The following is a 19,287-nucleotide window of genomic DNA, read 5'->3' as shown; positions in this document are numbered from 1 at the left end:
GCAGCCTGGGGCTGTGGACCACTGCCTGTAGGTGGCTATTCCCTGGTGGGGGTGGGGGGGTGGGGATCCCATCCCATTGCGTGGAGGACAGAGCCCAAGGTCATAGTAACAGCCAGGATGAGGCTGGAAACCAGACTCCATAATTTCACTGGTCACCACTATCCCTCGGTGTTTCTGTGCCCCGAGACATCCAGGAGGCACTTCCTTAGGGGCCTGTCCCGGCCTCCCCCACCTCCCTGGGCCAGTGCAGATGCACCGTGGGTCTGGGAGGGGGAGGCTGTGCCCTTCAGGTCTCCAGGGTGCACACGCCATGTCCCGACCTGTCGCTGGGCCAGGGGACAACTTCCCCTGTGGAGAAGGAGCATCCGCTTGGCCGAATGGATGCAGGGCCCAGACCCCCTCCTCCGAGCCACCTGCACACAGGGAGCCTGCTCCGTCTCCGCCCTCAGGAGCTGGTTCCTATAAAGCAGCCACACCCCCAGCTGCAGAGTCTTGGCCTTTGGGGTAGCCTTGGCCACTCACGACATCGCTCAGAAGCCAATCTCACAAACCCCAGCACAGTGGGGGGGGGGGGGCACGTCCCACCTGGTGGCCGTGCGTGGGAGCACCCACGCGCATCTTTGTTCGTAAGCGCTGGTTACTTACGGATTCGGTTCACCTCCCCATCCATCCCGAGCGTGGTCTCCGTGCAGCTCCTTCCTGCGAGTCCTGGTACTGTTCTGGGTCCCCATCCCCTCCTGCCTGCCCCTTGGTGTCCCTGCGGTAAACGGTCCGTCGGGAAGATGCTGGGAGGGGCCTCCTCCCTCCCCAGGGCCCTGGAGGAGGAGCTGACGGTGTCCGCTCTCGGCTCTGCAGGGAGACTGGCATGAAGGGGGTCGTCCTCATCAACGGCCTGCCCCGGGATCTGCGCTGCTTCCGGAAGGTGTCCTGTTACATCATGCAGGACGACATGCTGTTGCCACACCTCACTGTGCAGGAAGCCATGATGGTGAGCCGCCCACTGGCCTGAGCCTGCACAGGCCGCCCCCCTTCCCCCTCCCCCCATTAGAGCAGTGCCTGGCGTGGGGCTGGGGGTTCTGTGGACCACCTCCCTCCAGCGCAGCTCTCACACCAGGCATGCTGTTTGGACAGCTTCATCGAAAACAAACTCCCAAGACCCTGACTTCTCATAGACTCTGGATGGCAAATTCATGGCCAAGTTTGTGAGGTTACTGATACACCATCAGACACACCCCTATCATCCCTAAGGGCCATCAGCTGCCCTTAGTTGTTTGTGGCTTTGGGCCCAAGTTCCCTGATCTGGTGCCTGGGTTAGGGCCTTGAGGGTCTTGTCCTCGGCCCCCCGCTGGTTGTGCATGGGGCTGCTAGCTTTTCCGCCTTGGCCTCACCCACTGCGAAAGATAGTGTGTGGCCCCCAGGTCCCTCCTGGCACCGTGGGGAATGTTCTGGGGTGCTCTGCCTGGGGCCTGGTCAGTAAACAGGCGTTTACCTTCACTCTCCTGCCCAGAGAGGTCTTGCCCTGTGCTCCTGACCCGGACAGGGCAAAGCTTCCTCTCTGTGGGCTTGGAGAGGGCTGCCTGCCAACTTATCTGAAGGGCAACTCCAAGGGCTTCTCAGATCAGCAAAGGGGAGCAGGTAAGATGTCAGATACGCCACCTGTCCCCGACCTGCTCTGTGGGTTGTCTTCATTCACATGCCTGGTGCTGAATGTTCTGGAAGGAGAGACATCTCCACCAGGCTGGGCCTTGCCGGCAGGCACACATGCTCAGTGCCTCTAATGGCTTATTCTGCCTCCAAATGGCCATTCTCATGGGGCACAGGGAACTTAGGAGGGGTTACGAAAAGAACAGTCGATTTAGAAAATTCAAACTTAGTTTTTCGCCTTTCTCCTGGGAGACCAGAGTTTAGCTTCTTGGCAAGTTACTGAGCTAAACACTTGGTTACTTGACTGAGAAGCTTCATTTCGATTTCCAGCTCGATCACTGCTTTCTTTTGCACACAAGATTGGTGACTCTCACCAAGCTGTCACCAGGCTGTGCTGTGAAATCCATTTTCAGCATGAAATTAAATAAGATTTTGATTTTGAGAGTTGTATGATGCCTTGAAAACCACCTCTCTCTTGGGGAAACCATGCCTTTGGCTTCAGAAGGTCCTGTCACAGGGGTGGGGGTGACACCAGCCACCCACACCCAGTCCCAGGCATGTGTCGCGACAGCTGTGCCTTTCCACGTGCTGCTTCTGATCCTTACCACCACCAGGCAGACCACCAGGTGGCACTCGGTGTTACCCAGCAGGCAGCTGGCCCTGTGAGCCACCCAGGCCTGGATGGGAGGTGTGCCCCTGTCTCCCAGGGTGGCCCACAGAACCCGGCAGGGCAGAACCAGGGCTGACACTGGATGCCGATTGCTACCCAAGGTTTTACCCAGCAGCATTGTGTACAGCCAACCGGATCTCAAACAAAACAATGCCAGCGGGGGTCCTAATATTTAGCACTTTCCAATTTCTGCGGTGTAAGCACTCCCACTGTGGATAGCGTTAAGCTGTCCAGTGGTTTAACGGGTGGCCTGGTCTTTAAGCCCCCGATGCCTGGGGTTTCCTTGACTGTCAGCTGCCCCTACCCACCTTCTCTTGTGGGCACATCAGAGAAGCCGTCTGAGATGACAGGAAGCAATCCAGACGCGTGCTGCTCTCTGGGACCCCGCCTTTGTTAAGCCAAGGCGGGTAGGAAACCGAGAGCTCCAGGGGCTTTCCTCTGTTATCTGGCAGCGTGGCCGCCCAGGCTCCAGCCCACAGCAGACCAGTGAGTTAGCTTGCCCTGCTGACCGCGGTCTGTTCTGATTCCCCACCCTGCAGGTGTCTGCACATCTGAAGCTCCAGGAGAAGGACGAAGGCAGGAGGGAGATGGTAAGTGTGGGATTGGGCCACGGGTGGTCCAGAAAGTGTGTGAAATCCCTTTGGTGGAGGCGTGGGGAGGGACTTTGTGGCCCTGCTTTTGTTTGCTGGTTCGTCACCTAGCCTTCTGCATGGGGGGGACAGTGACATCTCCGTGTGCGCCCCAGGCTCAGCAGCCGGGACCCAGGAGTGGCCGCCTTGCCACAAGACTTACAGTTCTTAGCGTAGCCACCAAATGGCAAGGGCGCGGCAGGAAAGCTTAGGTGGTCAGAGGACACCAGCCTCAACACTAGACCAAGCGTTCTGCCCCTTTTTAGTGTTTAATGTGCTTTGTACTCCATTGTTGTTGTTTTTTATAAAACACTAACAATGAAGACGGTTAGTCACTCGCTTAAAAATAACCAGCCTCCACCCACACGCACTCACAAGAAGATATTTGGTTCTTAACGTGTTATTAAGCAGCCTTAAAAAAAATCAAATAAGTAAGTTTCCAGGATGCTGGAGGCCTTCTAAACCTTTTCATCCCCCTCCTCGCCGCTTCCCTAAAGCCCAGGGCACAGGGAAGGTGCCGGGTCAGCACCCCATCGGGAGTGGGCAAGCCACACTTGGCGGCGGGTGTGACGGATTTATGTTTACACATCGTCTGGGGGAGACTCAACTTCCCTCCTCCGCTCCCCGGCCAGCCTGGTGCTAGTGGGATTTCAATGGAAGAGTAAAACTGGGCGAAATCCCACTCTCACAGCACTCTCTTGTCTTCTGACACCATCAGAAGACGACAGTCCGGAGGCAGAAACAGTAGGCTGCAGGTTCAGCACCAGCGGTGCTGGTCAGCGCCTTACGTTTGCCGTAATCTGCAGCGATGAGAGGCAGGGCCCGGTTAAGGAACATTAATAGCAAGTCTATTTCCCACGTCTGTTCCCTCTCTCATGGCACATACTAGTTCATGTTCCACGAGTGTGCCATGAAAACAATGCTGGGCATCGCTGGGGCTCCTTCTCTCCCCTGTGCCCCCCACCCCGACCCTGGCCTGGCTGGTGCCCTTCAGGGTCAGCCCCGGGAATCCGAGGTCAGCCACACGGTGGATGCAGGTGGGAGTGGAGCCAAGACCCCTGCTGCTGTCAGGATGCCCCCTGTGGCGTTCTTTTATTCTGAAGCCCAAAGGAATGAAATGGATTGCTGGAACCCGGGACAGAGACGGGGCAAATGTGGGGACCCCCTTAGGAAGGTGGGAGGGGTGGGCTGGGTCGTTGGTGCCGAACGTGGAAGGCCCCCAGGAGTGAACAACCACCTCGGGCCCGCCGGGGAAAGCCGTGGAGGGAAGGCCCCTCGGAGCGAGGGAGGGCCAGGTTATAGTTCCGCTCAGGACTACACAGTACGGTGGTGAGTGGACAGGGGAGGTGGAGGGTCTTGCTGACACGGAGAGGGCCCTGCCGTGAGGCGGAGCTAGGTCCGCAGGGGGGCCCCTTCAGCTCTGGCCTCCTAGGACCCGCTGGATAACGTTGGGTCACTTCCTCCAGTGCTCTGGACCATTGTCTGTAATGAGGGCTAGAGACCACGGCCGCCCCTGCCCTCCGGGCAGTGTGAAGTGACTTATCTCGTGGATCCACAGAGCAGACTCGGGGTGATCTTCCTGCAGCATGACTCTCCTGGACAGTCCTCTCCGTGGGGAAAGGGAACAGGAACGTAGCTTTCGCTGGAGGGCTGGGAGGGCAATGCGTGCTTCTCGGCTGACATTCTGTATCACACACAGGCCCTCTTGCCTCCTGAGCCAGGTCTTCAGAAACCGGCTTCCAGCCCCCATCGGGAAGCTGGTCGGGGTCTTTGGGGAGGGCTGTGGAACCCACTCTTCCTGCTCTAGCAGAGGGATGGGGTGAGAAGGCCTTCTTGGTGGGGCGAGCAGGTGTCTCCTGGGCGGGCCATGCCCGTGCACATGTCCTCCATACGCCTGACCTAAGACACGAGCAGACCAGAGCCTCATGCTGTTCTCAGCTGGGTTACAAGAGCAAAGACAGCAAGTCAGTGAGGGTCTCATCTGCCAGCCGCGTGGCTGATCGTCCCGAGGGAGCAAGAGGCTTGCCCCGTCTTCAGATTCGTCTGCTGCTGGACCGAGCGAGGCCGTGAGCATGCACGCCTAGCGGTGGTCTTGGGTCCCGCACACATTTCTTACCGGAAGCCCCCGTTCTGGTTTTCAGCCAGGTGTGGGTCCCGCCTCCCCCGAGAATGCATCTGCCCGGATTGGGTGGTTATTTCCAGGATGAAACAGTGGCGAGTGTCTGCTGTGACTCACTTCCCCCCAGCCTGAGTTACAGTTGTTTGTATCTTGTGGAAACACAATAGAATGGAATGTTCTATTCTTTAAAAAAAAAAATTTAGCCTTTATTTTTGAGAGAGAGAAAGAGAGAGAGAGAGAGAGAGAGAGCGAGCACAAGCAGGGGAGGGGCAGAGAGAGGGAGACACAGAATCCGAAACAGGCTCCGGGCTCCAAGCTGTCAGCACAGAGCCTGACACGGGGCTCAAACTCACAAACCGTGAGATCATGGCCTGAGCCGAAGTCAGATGCTTAATCGACTGAGCCACCCAGGTGCCCTTAGGATAGAATGTTCTACTAGGTAATGGAATGTGTTGTCCACAGCCTTCCTTGGTTCCCAGAAAAGCAGCCTCAGCCCTCGAGGGTCCCCAGCAAGGGGCTTTCTCAGGAGCAAGGTCTCCCAGGGCTGGGACATTGTTCTTTCTGACTAGTTTTAGAACAAAACCAACCAGCAGAGCATGACTCCTGAGAGAACGCCGGAGAAATGGGCTGGACAGGCAGGAGAAGGACAGACACCCTTATTTGCCTCCACCTCCTGCATCCTGTCTGTGGGGGTCGAGGGTACGTGGAACGGGACCATGCCTGACCACAAGGAGGGATCCCCAAGAGGACAGATTGTGGACAGGACAGGGCATGCTCCGTGCTGCGGGGGGACCCCAAAGACGAACCTGAAACAACCAGAATGACCCTTCATTCTGCAAGTTCAGTCTGTGTCCCAGAAGACCAAATGAGTTTGGTGGCTCTGGGAAAGCCAACAGGTGCTGTCTGCAGGGGAAGAAAGTGGGCCAGGGCACACACACCCCCCACAGCCCCCCTTCGATGGCCCTTCCCGGGAAACCTCGCTGACCTTCTTTCTAGGTTGGGATCCCTCAAATGCAGTGTGTCCTAGAAGGGCCGTGGGTTGGGTTTATGGGTCAGCAAGGGAAGAGTCTGGTGGGATTCAGACCCAGGTCCGTCTGACCTGACTGCCTCCCGGGCTGGGGGGCAGTGGTGCCCCAGCTCTTATCATCACCCAGGCTTGCATTCTGTACTGACCATGCACCAGGAATTCAAGAGCTGGAGTGAAATTTTTCTTCCCTGGGAGTTCTTTCTCCTTTGGGATGACCTCATCTCCCCAGAGAAGCCACTGGACTGGGGTCCGCCTGCTTCTGCCGCGAGGGGCCAGGATGGTGGCCGTGGTGGGACCTCCAGGGGGGCTGGCCCTGGGCGGCGAGCCTGGTGTGGACGCGGGACAGCGGCAGTGGACCCCCGCCTTCCCAGGGGCTGCCTCCGGGAAGACACTACACTGAAGCCTGCTGACTTTCTGTTCCCTGAGCCCATGCTGGGTCAGTCGTCTGGAGCGGACAGGAAGGCATCGTCCCAGTGGACTGTTTGTATCCCAGTGCCCATCCTGCTTCCCGGGGGCCAGCCTCGGCAGGGCCACCGTGGAGGGTGGTGACGGCTTTAAGCGGTTTCCTGGCCTTGCTGGCACGTCGGACACCTGGTTCTTCTATTGACAAGTGCCAGGGGGCAGCTTTCCTTCTTCCGGAGAGACCCGGCCTGCGTGGGGCGCGTCTGCAGGAACCGCGTGCGCTAAAAATGGTGGCATTGGTCGCTGCTGTTGATTAAATGCTTCCTGTGTGCCAAGCCCTGAGCTGGGTGTTTTGATTCCTTATCCCATTTAACTGCCACGTTGGCCCCTCCCCTCTGTGCTGGTCAGAAACCTGATCATCCTCTGTGCGTCTGCCAGTCTACCTGTTCCACAAACGGTGATTGGGCACCTTCCCTGACCTGGGCCCTGAGCGAGGCTTAAAGAGGCCCACAAGGTCACCTCTGCAGGAGGCATAGCGGAGACTCTGCCCCAGGCATGCCTGGCTCCAGCCTCCTGGGCCCAAATCAGGACCTCGGACTTGGAAACTTGCCTGTCCACTCGGCAACGGCCCCGCTCTGCAGTCCCATCCGTGTGTATCCACGAGTGGGATGCGGGAGGCAGCAGGTGTTTCCACATGGGCCCTGTAGGTGGTGAAGTGTGGTGGGCAGTCCCTGACGGACACTCTGGCCCTGTTGCTCCCTCAGGTCAAGGAGATCCTGACGGCTCTGGGCTTGCTCTCTTGCGCCAACACGAGAACCGGAAGCCTCTCGGGCGGCCAACGGAAGCGCCTGGCCATCGCACTGGAGCTGGTGAACAACCCTCCCGTCATGTTCTTCGATGAGCCCACCAGGTAATCAGGAGCAGTGAGGGAGGAGCCCCGTCCCCCCCATCAGCAGTGTCCACGGGGGGCCCCACAGTAGCCTCAGAAGTGGGGAGGCATGTGCTCTGCCTGCCCATCTTTTTGTCCTATCCCGGGGTCCCCGAGGGGAGGCCTGACTTCCCTCCCTCTCTCCATTCGCTTCTAGAAGACATGACAGGCTCAGGCGTGCAGCACAGGCCTCCCCAGTGTGAGCTGAATACAGGGTATGGCTGGGGGGGTCCCACAGGCATCTGACGGTGCCCCTTGCCTTGCAGCGGCCTGGACAGCGCCTCCTGCTTCCAGGTGGTCTCCCTGATGAAAGGACTGGCCCAAGGAGGGAGGTCCATCATCTGCACTGTCCATCAGCCCAGCGCCAAGCTCTTCGAGCTCTTTGACCAGGTGCGCAGACCACTTGACGATAGCCCGAGTGAAGCCAAGTCCCAGGGACTCTGCTTCCTGTCGGTTCCCGGAGGCGTCTTCATTTCTGAATGGCCTCAAGTGTTATTTTTCATAAGACTTTGGAGTCATCGGCAGCTAAGGTGGCAAGGCAGGAGGGGGTCGAGAGAGCTGGCCAGCGTTCTCTCTCTGGGGCTGGTATCTGGCCAAGGGGTCTTGGGCAAGTCACTGACATTGTGGAAGCTTCATCCTCCACCCCCACCCCTGTAACAATGGGGAACATCTGCTTTACAGAATTAAATGGCAGGTTATCACGTGTGCATGACATCATCTCTTTTATAAATCGTAGGTTTCAGTATTATAATAAGCAAAAAAAAAAAAAAAAAAAAAAAAGGCCCAGGGATGAAATGTGTATACCTTCAAAATCTTTCCTAGCAGGCAGTTAGTGCGAAGGGGCAGGAAGCGATATGGTAAAGTAATGCCTGTCCATATAATACCTTCCCTGACTTAAAGTTTCCTTGGAACTTTAACAGTTTGGGGGAGGTAATGTATAGCTGTCTTGAAAGTGAGAAAAATTGATCGATGGATGGGAGGATAGATGGATGAAAGGTTGAATGGGTGGTGATGGATGGGTGGGTGGGTAGAAAGGTGGATGGAAGGATGGATGGATGGATGGATGGTTGAATGGGTGGTGGATGCATGGATAGATCAATGGATGGATGGATGGGTGGGTGGGTGGGTAAACGGGTAGGTGGATGGATGGGTGGGTGGTTAGATGGAGGGGTGGAGGGGTGGGTGGGTGAGTGGGTATAAGGATGGGTGGGTGGATGGGTGGATAGAAGGATGGATGGGTGGATGGTTGAATGGGTGGTGGATGGAGGGGTGGGTGGGTAGATGGATGGGTAGAAAGGTGGATGGAAGGATGGATGGATGGGTGGTGGATGCATGGATAGATCAATGGATGGATGGGTGGGTGGGTGGGTAAACGGGTAGGTGGATGGATGGGTGGGTGGTTAGATGGAGGGCTGGAGGGGTGGGTGGGTGAGTGGGTATGAGGATGGGTGAGTGGGTGGGTGGAGGTTGCATGGGTGGTGGGTGGAGGGGTGGACGGATTGACAGCTCTTGTTGCTGTACAAAGGAAGACGAGGTCGGTGTTCTCCCTTTCCTTACTTTTTTCCAGCTTTATGTCCTTAGTCAAGGACAATGTGTGTACCGGGGAAAAGTCTCCAATCTTGTGCCATACTTGAGGGAGTTAGGTCTGAATTGCCCAACCTATCACAACCCTGCTGACTTTGGTAAGTAGAGGCCTGGCCAGCTGGAGGGGAAAGAAAAGGGCTCTTCTCCGCTCTCAGTGGGTTTCTGCTTTTACCTGAAGCCCCCAAGTCTGGAATTCCTTCACCATTCCAAACACGGGTCAAGTGCCATGCTGCGGTGGAGCTTTTAAGAGCAGATAAGAGGTTGTCTTTCCTCCAGATAAGATACCTGGGAACTAGAACAAGGGAGCCGTTAGGAGCAGAAGTTCCTAATGCTATGCTGTGTTAGGCTTCTGCTTTTAAAGAAGTTATTTCTGGACAGAAATAACCTTTGAAAATAAAAAGCGACCCTTTTGCGTCGGTTAACCGAATTGTTAAAATGCTGATTTAAATTTTGACCAAACATAGCAAAAAAGGCGATGCTCGGTGTGCAGAGACTATGTTGATGGTCCGAGCTCCTCCTCCTGAGCTGGTGGTCCTGGGATTGGTGGCCTTGGTGCTTGGAGGCCTGTTGAACCATTTCACGGGCCTTGAGACGCAGGGGCCCACGCCTCCGTGCTGGCAGGGCTCCCAGGCATTCTCCTCTCTACCCACGCCCTCCAGGGCACTGACCATTGCCAGCCATCACTTTCCCCCCACCGGGTCCCCGTGCCCAGCACCGTCCTCCACATCATGCTTCCCTGCATAGCTCTCAGCAAACCCAACAGCCTCTCCAGGCCGTGTCTCCAAAACCAAATGTCCTCCACCTTGCTTTGCAAGCTGGAGTCCCTGGCATCCCTCTTGCCTTCTCTTTCTCTCCAGCTTCATGTTTACTAGACCCCCAAGTGCTGGAGATCCCCGACTCCGTGCTGTTCCCCCACCTCAACCCCGGTGCCAGGGTCCAATCTTTGCCAGCACCTCCTGCCTTCCGTGCCTGCTGAGCCACACACTGAGTGGTCTAAAACCTCGTGGTTCTGGGGGCCAGAAAGAAGTCCAGGTGTGGGCAGGGCCGTGCTGCCTCTGAAAGTCCCGGGGGAGGCTCCTTCCCGCCTCTTCCAGCTCCTGGTGGCTCCAGCGTTCCTGGGCTTGTGGCTGTGTCCCTCCAGTCTCCAGGCAACATGTCCTGGTTTATGACAGGACCTAGGAGGGCTTGACCACCCTGGTTTAGGGGTTTAGGCTTGGGGAAAGCAGACAGCTGGTTTTGCAGAGGACAGAATCAAAAAATCAAGGCCGGGGACTTTGGGCCTCAGCAAGGATGTTAGGGAGAGGTGGGGCCGTGGGAAGGAGGCACCAAGACCTCAGGTCAGGAGCGAGAAGGGGCAGCAGTAGTGTGGGGTGTGGAACCAGGGGCCAAGGAGAGGCCAGTGGGAGCCAGAGACAGGGTCTGACATCCCTGGGGATGGAGAGGTGTGGTTGATGGTCCCACGCAGCCTGGTGCCTCCGGGGCCCTTCTCCATGGTGCTGAAGAATCACTCCCGCCTCGGCCCATAGGGCACACAAGCCCCCTTCTGCTCACCTTCTGGCTCCAACCCTGCGGCCTGAATGCCTGAAACAGGCATTCAATTAACATCAGTGGGTGGATAAGTCAATAGATGGTGAGCTAATGACCTCCCAGGCTCCCTGGCATCACCACCTGAATTTGCATCTCTAGGATCCGACATGATGAATGGCCTTTCTGGGTGGGGGGGGGGGGAGGGGAGTTTAGGGCTGAAAACACACTGGCTGTGAAGTGATTTCATCGTGTCACACAGCGTCCATATAATGGGTTGAAAATATCCCCGCAAGGCTAATGGCTGTGTTGTCGCAAAACGAGCACCTCCTGGCTCCATGGGAGGGACCTGGGGGCACCTCTCCGGGGCCCGGGGCTGACCCGCCTGTGTCTCCTGCAGTCATGGAGGTAGCGTCCGGTGAATACGGTGACCAGAACAGCCGCCTGGTGAGAGCCGTCCGGGAGGGCATGTGTGATTCTGACCACAGGAGAGAGCCTGGGGGGGATGCCGAGGTGAACCCTTTTCTTTGGCACCGGCCCTCTGAAGAGGTAAAGCAGGCAAAACGATTAAAGGGGTTGAGAAAGGTAATGCAAACCCCCGGCCCCCCCGTGGGACGGCTGCATGCTGTACCTTGCACGCTGCTGCATGGGGGCTCCGAGCCGGGGGGAGGCGCGTCCCGGGCGGGCGGCTCACCCCTCCCCCTTCCCGCGTGTGTCCCCAGGACTCCACCTCCATGGAAGGCTGTCACAGCTTCTCGGCCAGCTGCCTCACCCAGTTCTGCATTCTCTTCAAAAGGACCTTCCTCAGTATCATGAGGGACTCGGTGAGGGTGTTTGCAGATATTCTCCCGCGTCTCGTGCGTGTCGGGTCACTTTCTGCTTTATTCATCCCGATGGGGCTCTCGGATTGCTTTCCCTGTATCTGCATCAGTCAGCTTTCCCTCCACGATGCTGCTGTGACAAACAGCCCCCAGATGCCAGTGGCTACAATAGGAAACATGTATGTCTCACTGGTGTCGTGCGTTGGTGGCTGTGGCTTGTGGCCCTGCCTCACGTGTCTCATCCTGGGACCCGGAGCGGACACACGGCTCCTTTTCTGGGATGCGGCAAAGGGCAAGCGTGAGAGAGAAATCCAGGTGGCCTGTAAAACTTCCCGCTGGGGGCGGCAGACCGTCTCCCGTGCGCACGTCCCACCGGCCAGGCCCAAGTGGGAGTGCTCCTCCCTCGAGGAGTCCCTGGGGGCCCAGGTGCTGGCAGATGTACAGAGCCCGTCAGGCGGGAGGTGGTGAGTGACCGGGAGCTGTGATCATGTCCACCTGTCCCAGTGGACAACCTGACGGGCTACCTGCCGAGGACGGCCGAGTGCCCAGTGGGGCTCCGGGACCTACTTGGAAAGTTGGAGGGCTGGGGGCCGCCCGGGCCAGTGTGCTCTGAGGAGGGGCCTCGGATGTATCCATTCTAGCAATTGCTTCTGTTTTCACAGCAGTTAAATGCTGTGTGTGTGTGTGTGTGTGTGTGTGTGTGAGAGAGAGAGAGAGAGAGAGTTGGTTTAGGGTTCAGGCTTGTTTTTCTGGAGGAGAAATCCGCAGCCGATGCCTCCAGAGGCCTTGGCCTTGTTGTCGTTGCCTGACCCCCGCGAACACCAGTGAGAGCCGTGTCTGCCCCCAGGTCCTGACGCACCTGCGGATCACGTCTCACATCGGCATCGGCCTCCTCATCGGCCTGCTCTACCTGGGGATCGGGAACGAAGCCAAGAAGGTCCTGAGTAACTCCGGCTTCCTCTTCTTCTCCATGCTGTTCCTCATGTTCGCGGCCCTCATGCCCACCGTTCTCACATGTGAGTGCCTGACCCTAGACCCACCCAGCAGTGGGGCGCTGAGACCGGGGCGTGGCCCATAGATGACTTTTCTGACGCGTTCTATCTTGGTTCTTCGAAGTGCCATTTTCTTGGTTGACAGGTACGATCATATTTTCCCTTAGACGAGAAAATACATACCATGTTTAAGCCAAAGGAATTAATCACTAATGACATATCTGTAAGCATGGAGGAAGGCTGATGGGGGGGATTCTGAAAGGTGTTCTGATCAGGAATCCCTCAAATTATATTGGGGTAGCATGACCTCGTTCACTTATTAAGGGAGCTTGCTGTGGCCAAGTTTGCGAGCGGGTAAAGCTATTCTGGATGGATTTCTGTGTAGTTCCGGATTGTTTGTGAGTGCACTGCCCTTGCTCACTTCGGGCTGACCGTGAACTCTGGCGTAAGAACCGCCCCCCGGCCCGAGTGCTGCCGCCCTAAATGGCCCTGAATCCTCAGGACCAGCTTGGGGGCTCTTGCCCACGGAAGGACTCACATTGGTCAGTGGTGAGGTTAGCCGTAACTACTTGAGCGCATCACTGAAATAACGCTCAGTCTCCGAGGAGACGTCCTCCGCTCTTTGATTTTCCGCTCGGTGCCTCTTCGGGTTATAAAACCAGTTGGCAGTTTTTCCAGGCTGGTGATTCACTTCACATGTTTTCGCTCCGTCTCTGAGCGCTGCACGCACACAGGCCCAGGCCGCGGCCTCCAGCTCAGCACGGGGTCGCCTGGGCGCGTCTGCAGCTGGCCGGGGACGTCCGCCCGACCCCTTTTCCATCCTTCTGTCTCCTAGTCCCCCTGGAGATGGGAGTGTTCCTTCGGGAACACCTGAACTACTGGTACAGCCTGAAAGCCTACTACCTGGCCAAGACCATGGCCGATGTCCCCTTCCAGGTGTGTGAATGAAGGGGCGTGGTTGGAAGAGGGGCGGCAATTCTCCGTCACTGCCGGCAGGGGGCGGGGGAGGCAGCCGCCCGCAGGGGGCGTGACGGACCCTGCGCTTCCAGATCATGTTCCCGGTGGCCTACTGCAGCATCGTGTACTGGATGACGTCACAGCCGTCCGACGCCGTGAGGTTCGTCCTGTTTGCCGCGCTGGGCACCATGACCTCTCTGGTGGCGCAGTCCCTGGGTCTGCTGATTGGAGCTGCCTCGACGTCCCTGCAGGTACCGGCGGAGGAAACACCAGCTGAGGGGCCTCCCTTCCCCCACCTGGGCCGGTGCGGCCGGGGCTGCTGCCCTGGCGGGGGCTCGGTGCCACCCCTCCTCCCCAAACCCCCCTCTCGCTTCTGCCCTGACCGCCTGGATCGGCTTCACCTGGTCGCTCCCTGGGGAAGGACTCACACTGCTGTGGCCAGGGTCAGGGTTGGTACGCTGCCACCAGCAGGTGCCCTCGGGTGGCACGTGATAGCTCATGGAGCCCCCCCACGCCCTCCCGCTAGCTGGGACGCCGTCCCTATCTCACAGATGTGGAGACTGAGGCCCAAGAGGCAACACGGTCTGGTCAGGCTCACGCAGCTGGCTCCGAGTCCTACGGTTTGCAGCCTCTGGGGAATCCACTCCACTACCCCGTGGACCCCCCCCCCCAGCTGCAGTCTGTGCCCCCACCCTGCCCCGAGCCCCTCCACGTGCTCTCTGGGGCTTCACGTGCCCTTCACGTGTCCGGCACCGCCCTGCCCCCCAAGCCGCCAGCCCCACCTGCCACCGGGTGCGAAGGACCCCCCGTTGCCATCTGCAGAGCCCAGTGCCCGGGACCGCTTAGCCCCTAGGGTGGCCCCCCGCTCCACGGACGGGCATAACGATGGTACCCCCGGGATGGCCGTGCAAAGTGCTTGGGCCCACCGGCCACAGTGGGTGCCCAGGGGATAGTGCTCACGGCCCTTCCTCCCTCGGACGCGGTGGCAGCACCTGGCTGTCCGACCCTCCAGGTGCTGTTCCTGCTGCCTCACCGCCAGTCACTGCGGTCCCCGCTGCAGCCCTGCAGAAGGCTCTGTCTCTTTGCCTCCCGTCCCCTCTGCTGGGGCCCGCTGATCCCCAAGCCCGACATCCCAGCCGCTCCCTGCTGCTGGAGGACGGGGGCTCCTTCCTGCCATCTTGGCCTCGTGGGCCCCAGCCTGACACCCTGGCCCGGCCCCGGCTGCTGCTGACCCTGCAGACACGTGGGGGATGGCCTCCTGGGGACACTTGAGGAAATCGGGCGGGACCTCCCCCCTGCCGCCTCTGAGCACGTGCTCTCTGCGTCCCGCCAGGTGGCAACCTTTGTGGGCCCTGTGACGGCCATCCCCGTCCTCCTCTTCTCGGGGTTCTTCGTCAGCTTCGACACGATCCCAGCTTACCTGCAGTGGATGTCGTACATCTCCTACGTCAGGTAGCGTGTGTGACGTCTCTCCTCACTCGGAGCGCTGTGCGCACAGAGGGAGGGGACAAAAGCCACTTCTCAGCCGTCAGCTACAGGCCAGCGTGATGCTTGCATCACGGATCCAAGGCCGTTGGTGCCTTTCATTTTTTTCCCTGAGTCTTATGTGTTCCCATCGTCACCAACACACATGCACACACACACACACACACACGCTCACACGCACACACACATAAGGATGAAATAAATACTAGCAGTTTGTGCCTTGGAGGAGCCACTGTGGACCCCCAAATTCCACCTGTTTTGGAGAGCTGCCGTGGGGAGAGTGTTTTCATCTTAGGAACCTCGTTCCTCTCGGGAACGAACAGCACCCGTCACTCTGACCCCGTGTAAATCCAGGAGAAACCAAGTCATGTTTTAAACATCCTACTGTTTTCGACCAAGAGCGTCCTGGCCCCTCGGCACTGTGGCGCCCGGACCTCGTCCTCTCTGCTGGGGGCTTACTGGCACGTTGGCCTCACGGGACAGCGCCCGCCTTCAGACCTCGCCTCCCCCAGCTGTAGCGACTCCGGGTGACGCCTGAGATCCGAAGCTGGGAAGAAGCTTTCCTTTTCTAGAATGTCAGTTCAGACCCAGATGTATTGTTCAGGAAAACAAAATCAAAACAAAGCACTCGTACAGAGTTTCAGCTATCGGTGTGCGTTCCAACACCAAGAAATCAGAAACCCAGGTCTTTCTTCCTAAAAATTGGTGTTTTTGTTCTGGTGCTCTAGAGCTGGGACAGAACGAGAGCTGGCACAGAAGGGTTTTTATTTAAATGTCCTACGGTCCTTTGGAGCACCTGGGTGGCTCAGTCGGTTGAGCGTCTGACTTCCGATCAGGTCATGATCTCACGGTCTATGAGTTCGAGCCCCACATTGGGCTCTGTGCTGACGGCTCGGAGCCTGGAGCCTGCTTTGGATTCTGCGTCTCCCTCTCTCTCTGTCCCTCCCCCACTCATGCTCTGTCTCTCTCTGCCTCTCAAAAATAAGGAAAACTAGTAAAAAAAGATGTTCTACGTTCCTTTGAAGGTGATCAGGTCCTAACTATTTAAAAAAAAGTATGTAATATCAGAGGTGATCAGAGAGCTTTTTAAAAAATTTTTATTTCTTTATTTTGAGAGAGAGAGAGAGAGAGCATGAGCAGGGGAGGGGTGGAGAGAGAGAATCCCAACCAGGCTCTGCGCTGTCAGTGCAGAGCCCGACGCGGGGCTCGATCCCACGAACCGTGAGATCATGTGACCTGAGCCAAACCAAGAGTCAGACGCTTAACCGACTGAGCCCCCCAGGCGCCCTGATCAAAGAGTTTTCAATTCATTTCCCCACTGAACGAATCCCTACTGTGCATCCAGTTTGGTTTTTCGGGAGGAGGCTCTGGAGGAGACAAAAAGTGGACAGATCTCAGCCAAGCTGCTGGATGCGTTTGTCTTGGGACGACGTTGCAGGGCGGGGAGCTATCTCCTTGATGACAGGTCTGGGGAAGGGAGGGCGGCCACGCTGTGGGTCAGGGCTGGCTGGGGGCCCACCCGGATACCCCCCCGCGCGGGGTTGCGGGGTCCCCTGGCCGCGGGCAGAGTGTTCACGCTCTGTGCCTTCCTCCGCAGGTACGGGTTCGAAGGGGTCATCCTGTCCATCTATGGCCTGGACCGGGAGGACCTGCACTGTGGCATCGACGAGACGTGCCACTTCCAGAAGTCAGAGGCCATCCTGCGGGAGCTGGACGTGGAGGACGCCAAGCTCTACCTGGACTTCATCGTCCTGGGGGTTTTCTTCATCTCTCTGCGCCTCATTGCCTACTTCGTCCTGAGATACAAGATCCGGGCCGAGAGGTAAAACACCGGAGTGCCGGCAGAGGGCGGAGTAGACAGTGCGGCCCAGGGTGGCTTGTAGGATCGCGGCGGCAGGGCCGTGCCCGCGGACACAGGGACCCCCGCCGCCCAGCCCTGGCAGCGCCCTCGGGCCGCGGGCGTCAGGCCGCCCCGTCCGCGCAGCCCGGCCGGGCCTTCGCTCCGTCCCCCTTTCTGGCTCCGCCGGGGAAGCGGGTGTAGAGGTGTGTCCTCGAGCAGCATTTCACAACGCGGCGGCGGGGCGGCCGGGGAGGAAGGCCAGCGCCCGCGGCCCCGCTCATGACTGTCGCTGTCACCCCCCCACGGTCTGCCTCCTTCTCCACGGAGAAGTCACCTTCCAAGCCAAAAGCCGATAACTCTCATCCATTTGAAGAAACTGTATCTTTTTAGTACTCGTCGAAGAACACGATTCAGGGTAAATGACACACTTTGCTTCGAGAGGAGAGGGGTTGAATTTCACCGCGGGGCTGGTCTCGTTTTTCGGGCTGAAGCTGTAAAAGATGGAGACACGGTCCCCGGCGGAGAGAAGGTTCTGGAGCTGCACGTGCTCAGCCGCGCCGGAATTTCAAGAAGTCGTGAGGAAAGCTGGAGGGTGAGGTTGGCCGACGCCCCCCAAGCCTTCTGTTTCCCCCCGTGCTTCTTATCTTAAGCAAAACATATTGTTTATTTCTTCCTAACTCTCTGAACACCTTAATTTTGCCTACAACATGTCCAGAAAATTGGCTTTGTTGATGTTTTACCCATGTGTCTCTCTCCCCACGTATCACATCACCTACCTCCACAAAGCTGGGAGTGCTGGGCTTGCGGAAAATCCGGGGGGGCACACGGAGGGCCGTGAGGGGACCCCACTGTGGCTGGGGGGTGGCGGTGGGGAGGGTGCCCAGACCCCAGAGCATCCAAGGCCCTTGCAAGAAAGCGGCGAACACCGTGTGGCCGAGACGCTTGTGGTTTGGCCAAGCGGTGGACAGGGTTGTGGGCAATGCCACCTGCCAAGCCCCGTTTCGGTGGCATCTCCTCCTTCTCAGCCCTGGCTGGGCTGGTGGCGATGTCGCGGATCAGAAGCTCCTTCTTCCCCGTGAAGGAGGTCGAGGGTGCATCTAGGGGAGGGGTAAACGGCCTCTGGCTTGCTACCAGGTGCCTGGGCGCTTACCAGCCGTCAGAGGCAGTGTGACCACAGGGTGGAGGTCGGAAGAGGCCAGAGAAGGGAATGGAGTGTTGCCCCCTCGGAATCTCCTTGCCCTGGGGCCGGGGTCTCCTAGCGACTCTGGCTCCTTCCCGCCCTGAGCCTGGATCTCCTGGTCTGTGAACGGTAGCGCTGGGCGGTCTTCAAGGCCGCTTTCAGCCCTGAGAGGTTCTGCGCCTCCTCAGCCGTGTTCCCAAAGCTTCTATTTCCTACTTGAAGAGAATGGAGAGCGTTCAGATTTTGCCGGCGCGTGGATTTGACTCGCAGATGCTTGGTGATCCCTTTGCTCCCGCTTTGATCCGTTTTAGTAAACACAGTGGAGACATGTTACAACGTAGCTTTGAGTTTCATGGTTCTGTGCAAATGGGGCATCACCGGCCAGATGAAGCGATTTAACCAAGATCGCTTTTTAGGCGCCATAAAAAGTCTTCGTTTAATTTCAAGACAGATTTGCCTGCAAGATGTCACAGGTAGGAAGTCCCACATGGGAACAGAGAAATAGAGAGGGGGTGGGGGTTCCCACATGGGAACTGGTGAAACAGAGAGGGGGTGGGGCCTGGGGGATGGCTTTGGTCACGCCACAGTGACATCAGGCGCGCTGGGTATTTAAAGACCTCTTTCCCTCCAGGTGAGCCCTCTGGAGGCGGGTCTGTGACCTTGCTAAGGACGGGCTGGCCGGGAGCTGCAATGCAGGACCCAGCCCTCCCCCTACCAGGCACCATTTGTGACCCGAGCCCACCGTGCGGTGTCTCAGCCATTTCAGAAGGAAACAGATTCCTTGAGACCGAAAATCTCGTTTCCAAGTGTCCCTGTGTCCTCAGAAGGAAATATTTCCCTAGGAGTGCATCCTCCCTGCATTCTCCATTTTCCACTCTTGAGAAATTACATTTGTCCCTTAATAGATGTAGACGGGTAGGGGGCTGATGTGGCAGATGTGAGGCTGTCCGCTGTCGAGGAAAATGCGTGTGCAAAGCAACAGGGCGCTAACTGGCGCGTGTCACGAATACTGTCGTGGCCAGGCAGGGGATTTGCTCAGAAAGACCTTGGGGCGCCTTGAGAGAGGCGGTCAGTCCCGGGATGCCGTCCCTCCCCCGTCGGCGGCAGGTGCCCCCCGCTGGCGCCTTCACACAGACCCTGGGCGACAGTGATGCAAACGGTGTTCCTTGCGTCCCCAGGTAGCTGGGTACACCGGCTCACTCGGATGACCTAAGCTAACGTCCAGACAACCTGTTGACTTGTTTTTGAACTCGTTGCGGTTAAGAGGGGGGTGTCCACCTGCTGGGACTGAATCCAGGCCAGCTCAGCTGCCCAGATTTAATGCTCGTCGCGAGTTCTGAATGCAATGCCTCCTCTCGTCTCTGTGGTTCTTCATTTAGAGGGAAGAGTGAAATCTTGTGTGAGAGATGTGAAGCCCCCCCCCCCCCGGTATTAGGAGAGGCAAAAGCGCGAGTCCAAAGGGTCTCGCTTCTAAGTTCGGCTTGT

The 19,287-nt window shown here is 58.0% G+C and overlaps 1 protein-coding gene across 4 annotated transcripts in view; it reads left to right on the top strand.

Annotated features, from left to right (window-relative positions):
- The window catches only part of ABCG1 (ATP binding cassette subfamily G member 1), a 67,612-nt gene that overhangs the window by 40,054 nt on the left and 8,271 nt on the right, over nucleotides 1-19,287 (top strand). The window contains exons 4-15 of one of the 4 annotated variants that reach the window (XM_043593541.1): nucleotides 856-988; nucleotides 2,854-2,904; nucleotides 7,256-7,401; nucleotides 7,686-7,809; nucleotides 8,987-9,101; nucleotides 10,928-11,076; nucleotides 11,250-11,351; nucleotides 12,196-12,364; nucleotides 13,176-13,276; nucleotides 13,390-13,548; nucleotides 14,631-14,749; nucleotides 16,380-16,604. In XM_043593541.1, the coding sequence (XP_043449476.1) occupies nucleotides 856-988; nucleotides 2,854-2,904; nucleotides 7,256-7,401; nucleotides 7,686-7,809; nucleotides 8,987-9,101; nucleotides 10,928-11,076; nucleotides 11,250-11,351; nucleotides 12,196-12,364; nucleotides 13,176-13,276; nucleotides 13,390-13,548; nucleotides 14,631-14,749; nucleotides 16,380-16,604 (1,593 nt within the window). Of the gene's footprint in view, nucleotides 1-855; nucleotides 989-2,853; nucleotides 2,905-7,255; nucleotides 7,402-7,685; nucleotides 7,810-8,986; nucleotides 9,102-10,927; nucleotides 11,113-11,249; nucleotides 11,352-12,195; nucleotides 12,365-13,175; nucleotides 13,277-13,389; nucleotides 13,549-14,630; nucleotides 14,750-16,379; nucleotides 17,347-19,287 lie in introns of those variants that run through there. The other 3 variants (XM_043593540.1, XM_043593543.1, XM_043593542.1) reach the window with 3 other exon arrangements.

This window comes from Prionailurus bengalensis, chromosome C2 (assembly GCF_016509475.1).
Source record: "Prionailurus bengalensis isolate Pbe53 chromosome C2, Fcat_Pben_1.1_paternal_pri, whole genome shotgun sequence".
Taxonomy (NCBI): Eukaryota; Metazoa; Chordata; class Mammalia; order Carnivora; family Felidae; genus Prionailurus; species Prionailurus bengalensis.
The sequence above is the reverse complement of the archived record's forward strand: the minus strand, read 5'-3'. Positions and strand labels throughout refer to the sequence as shown.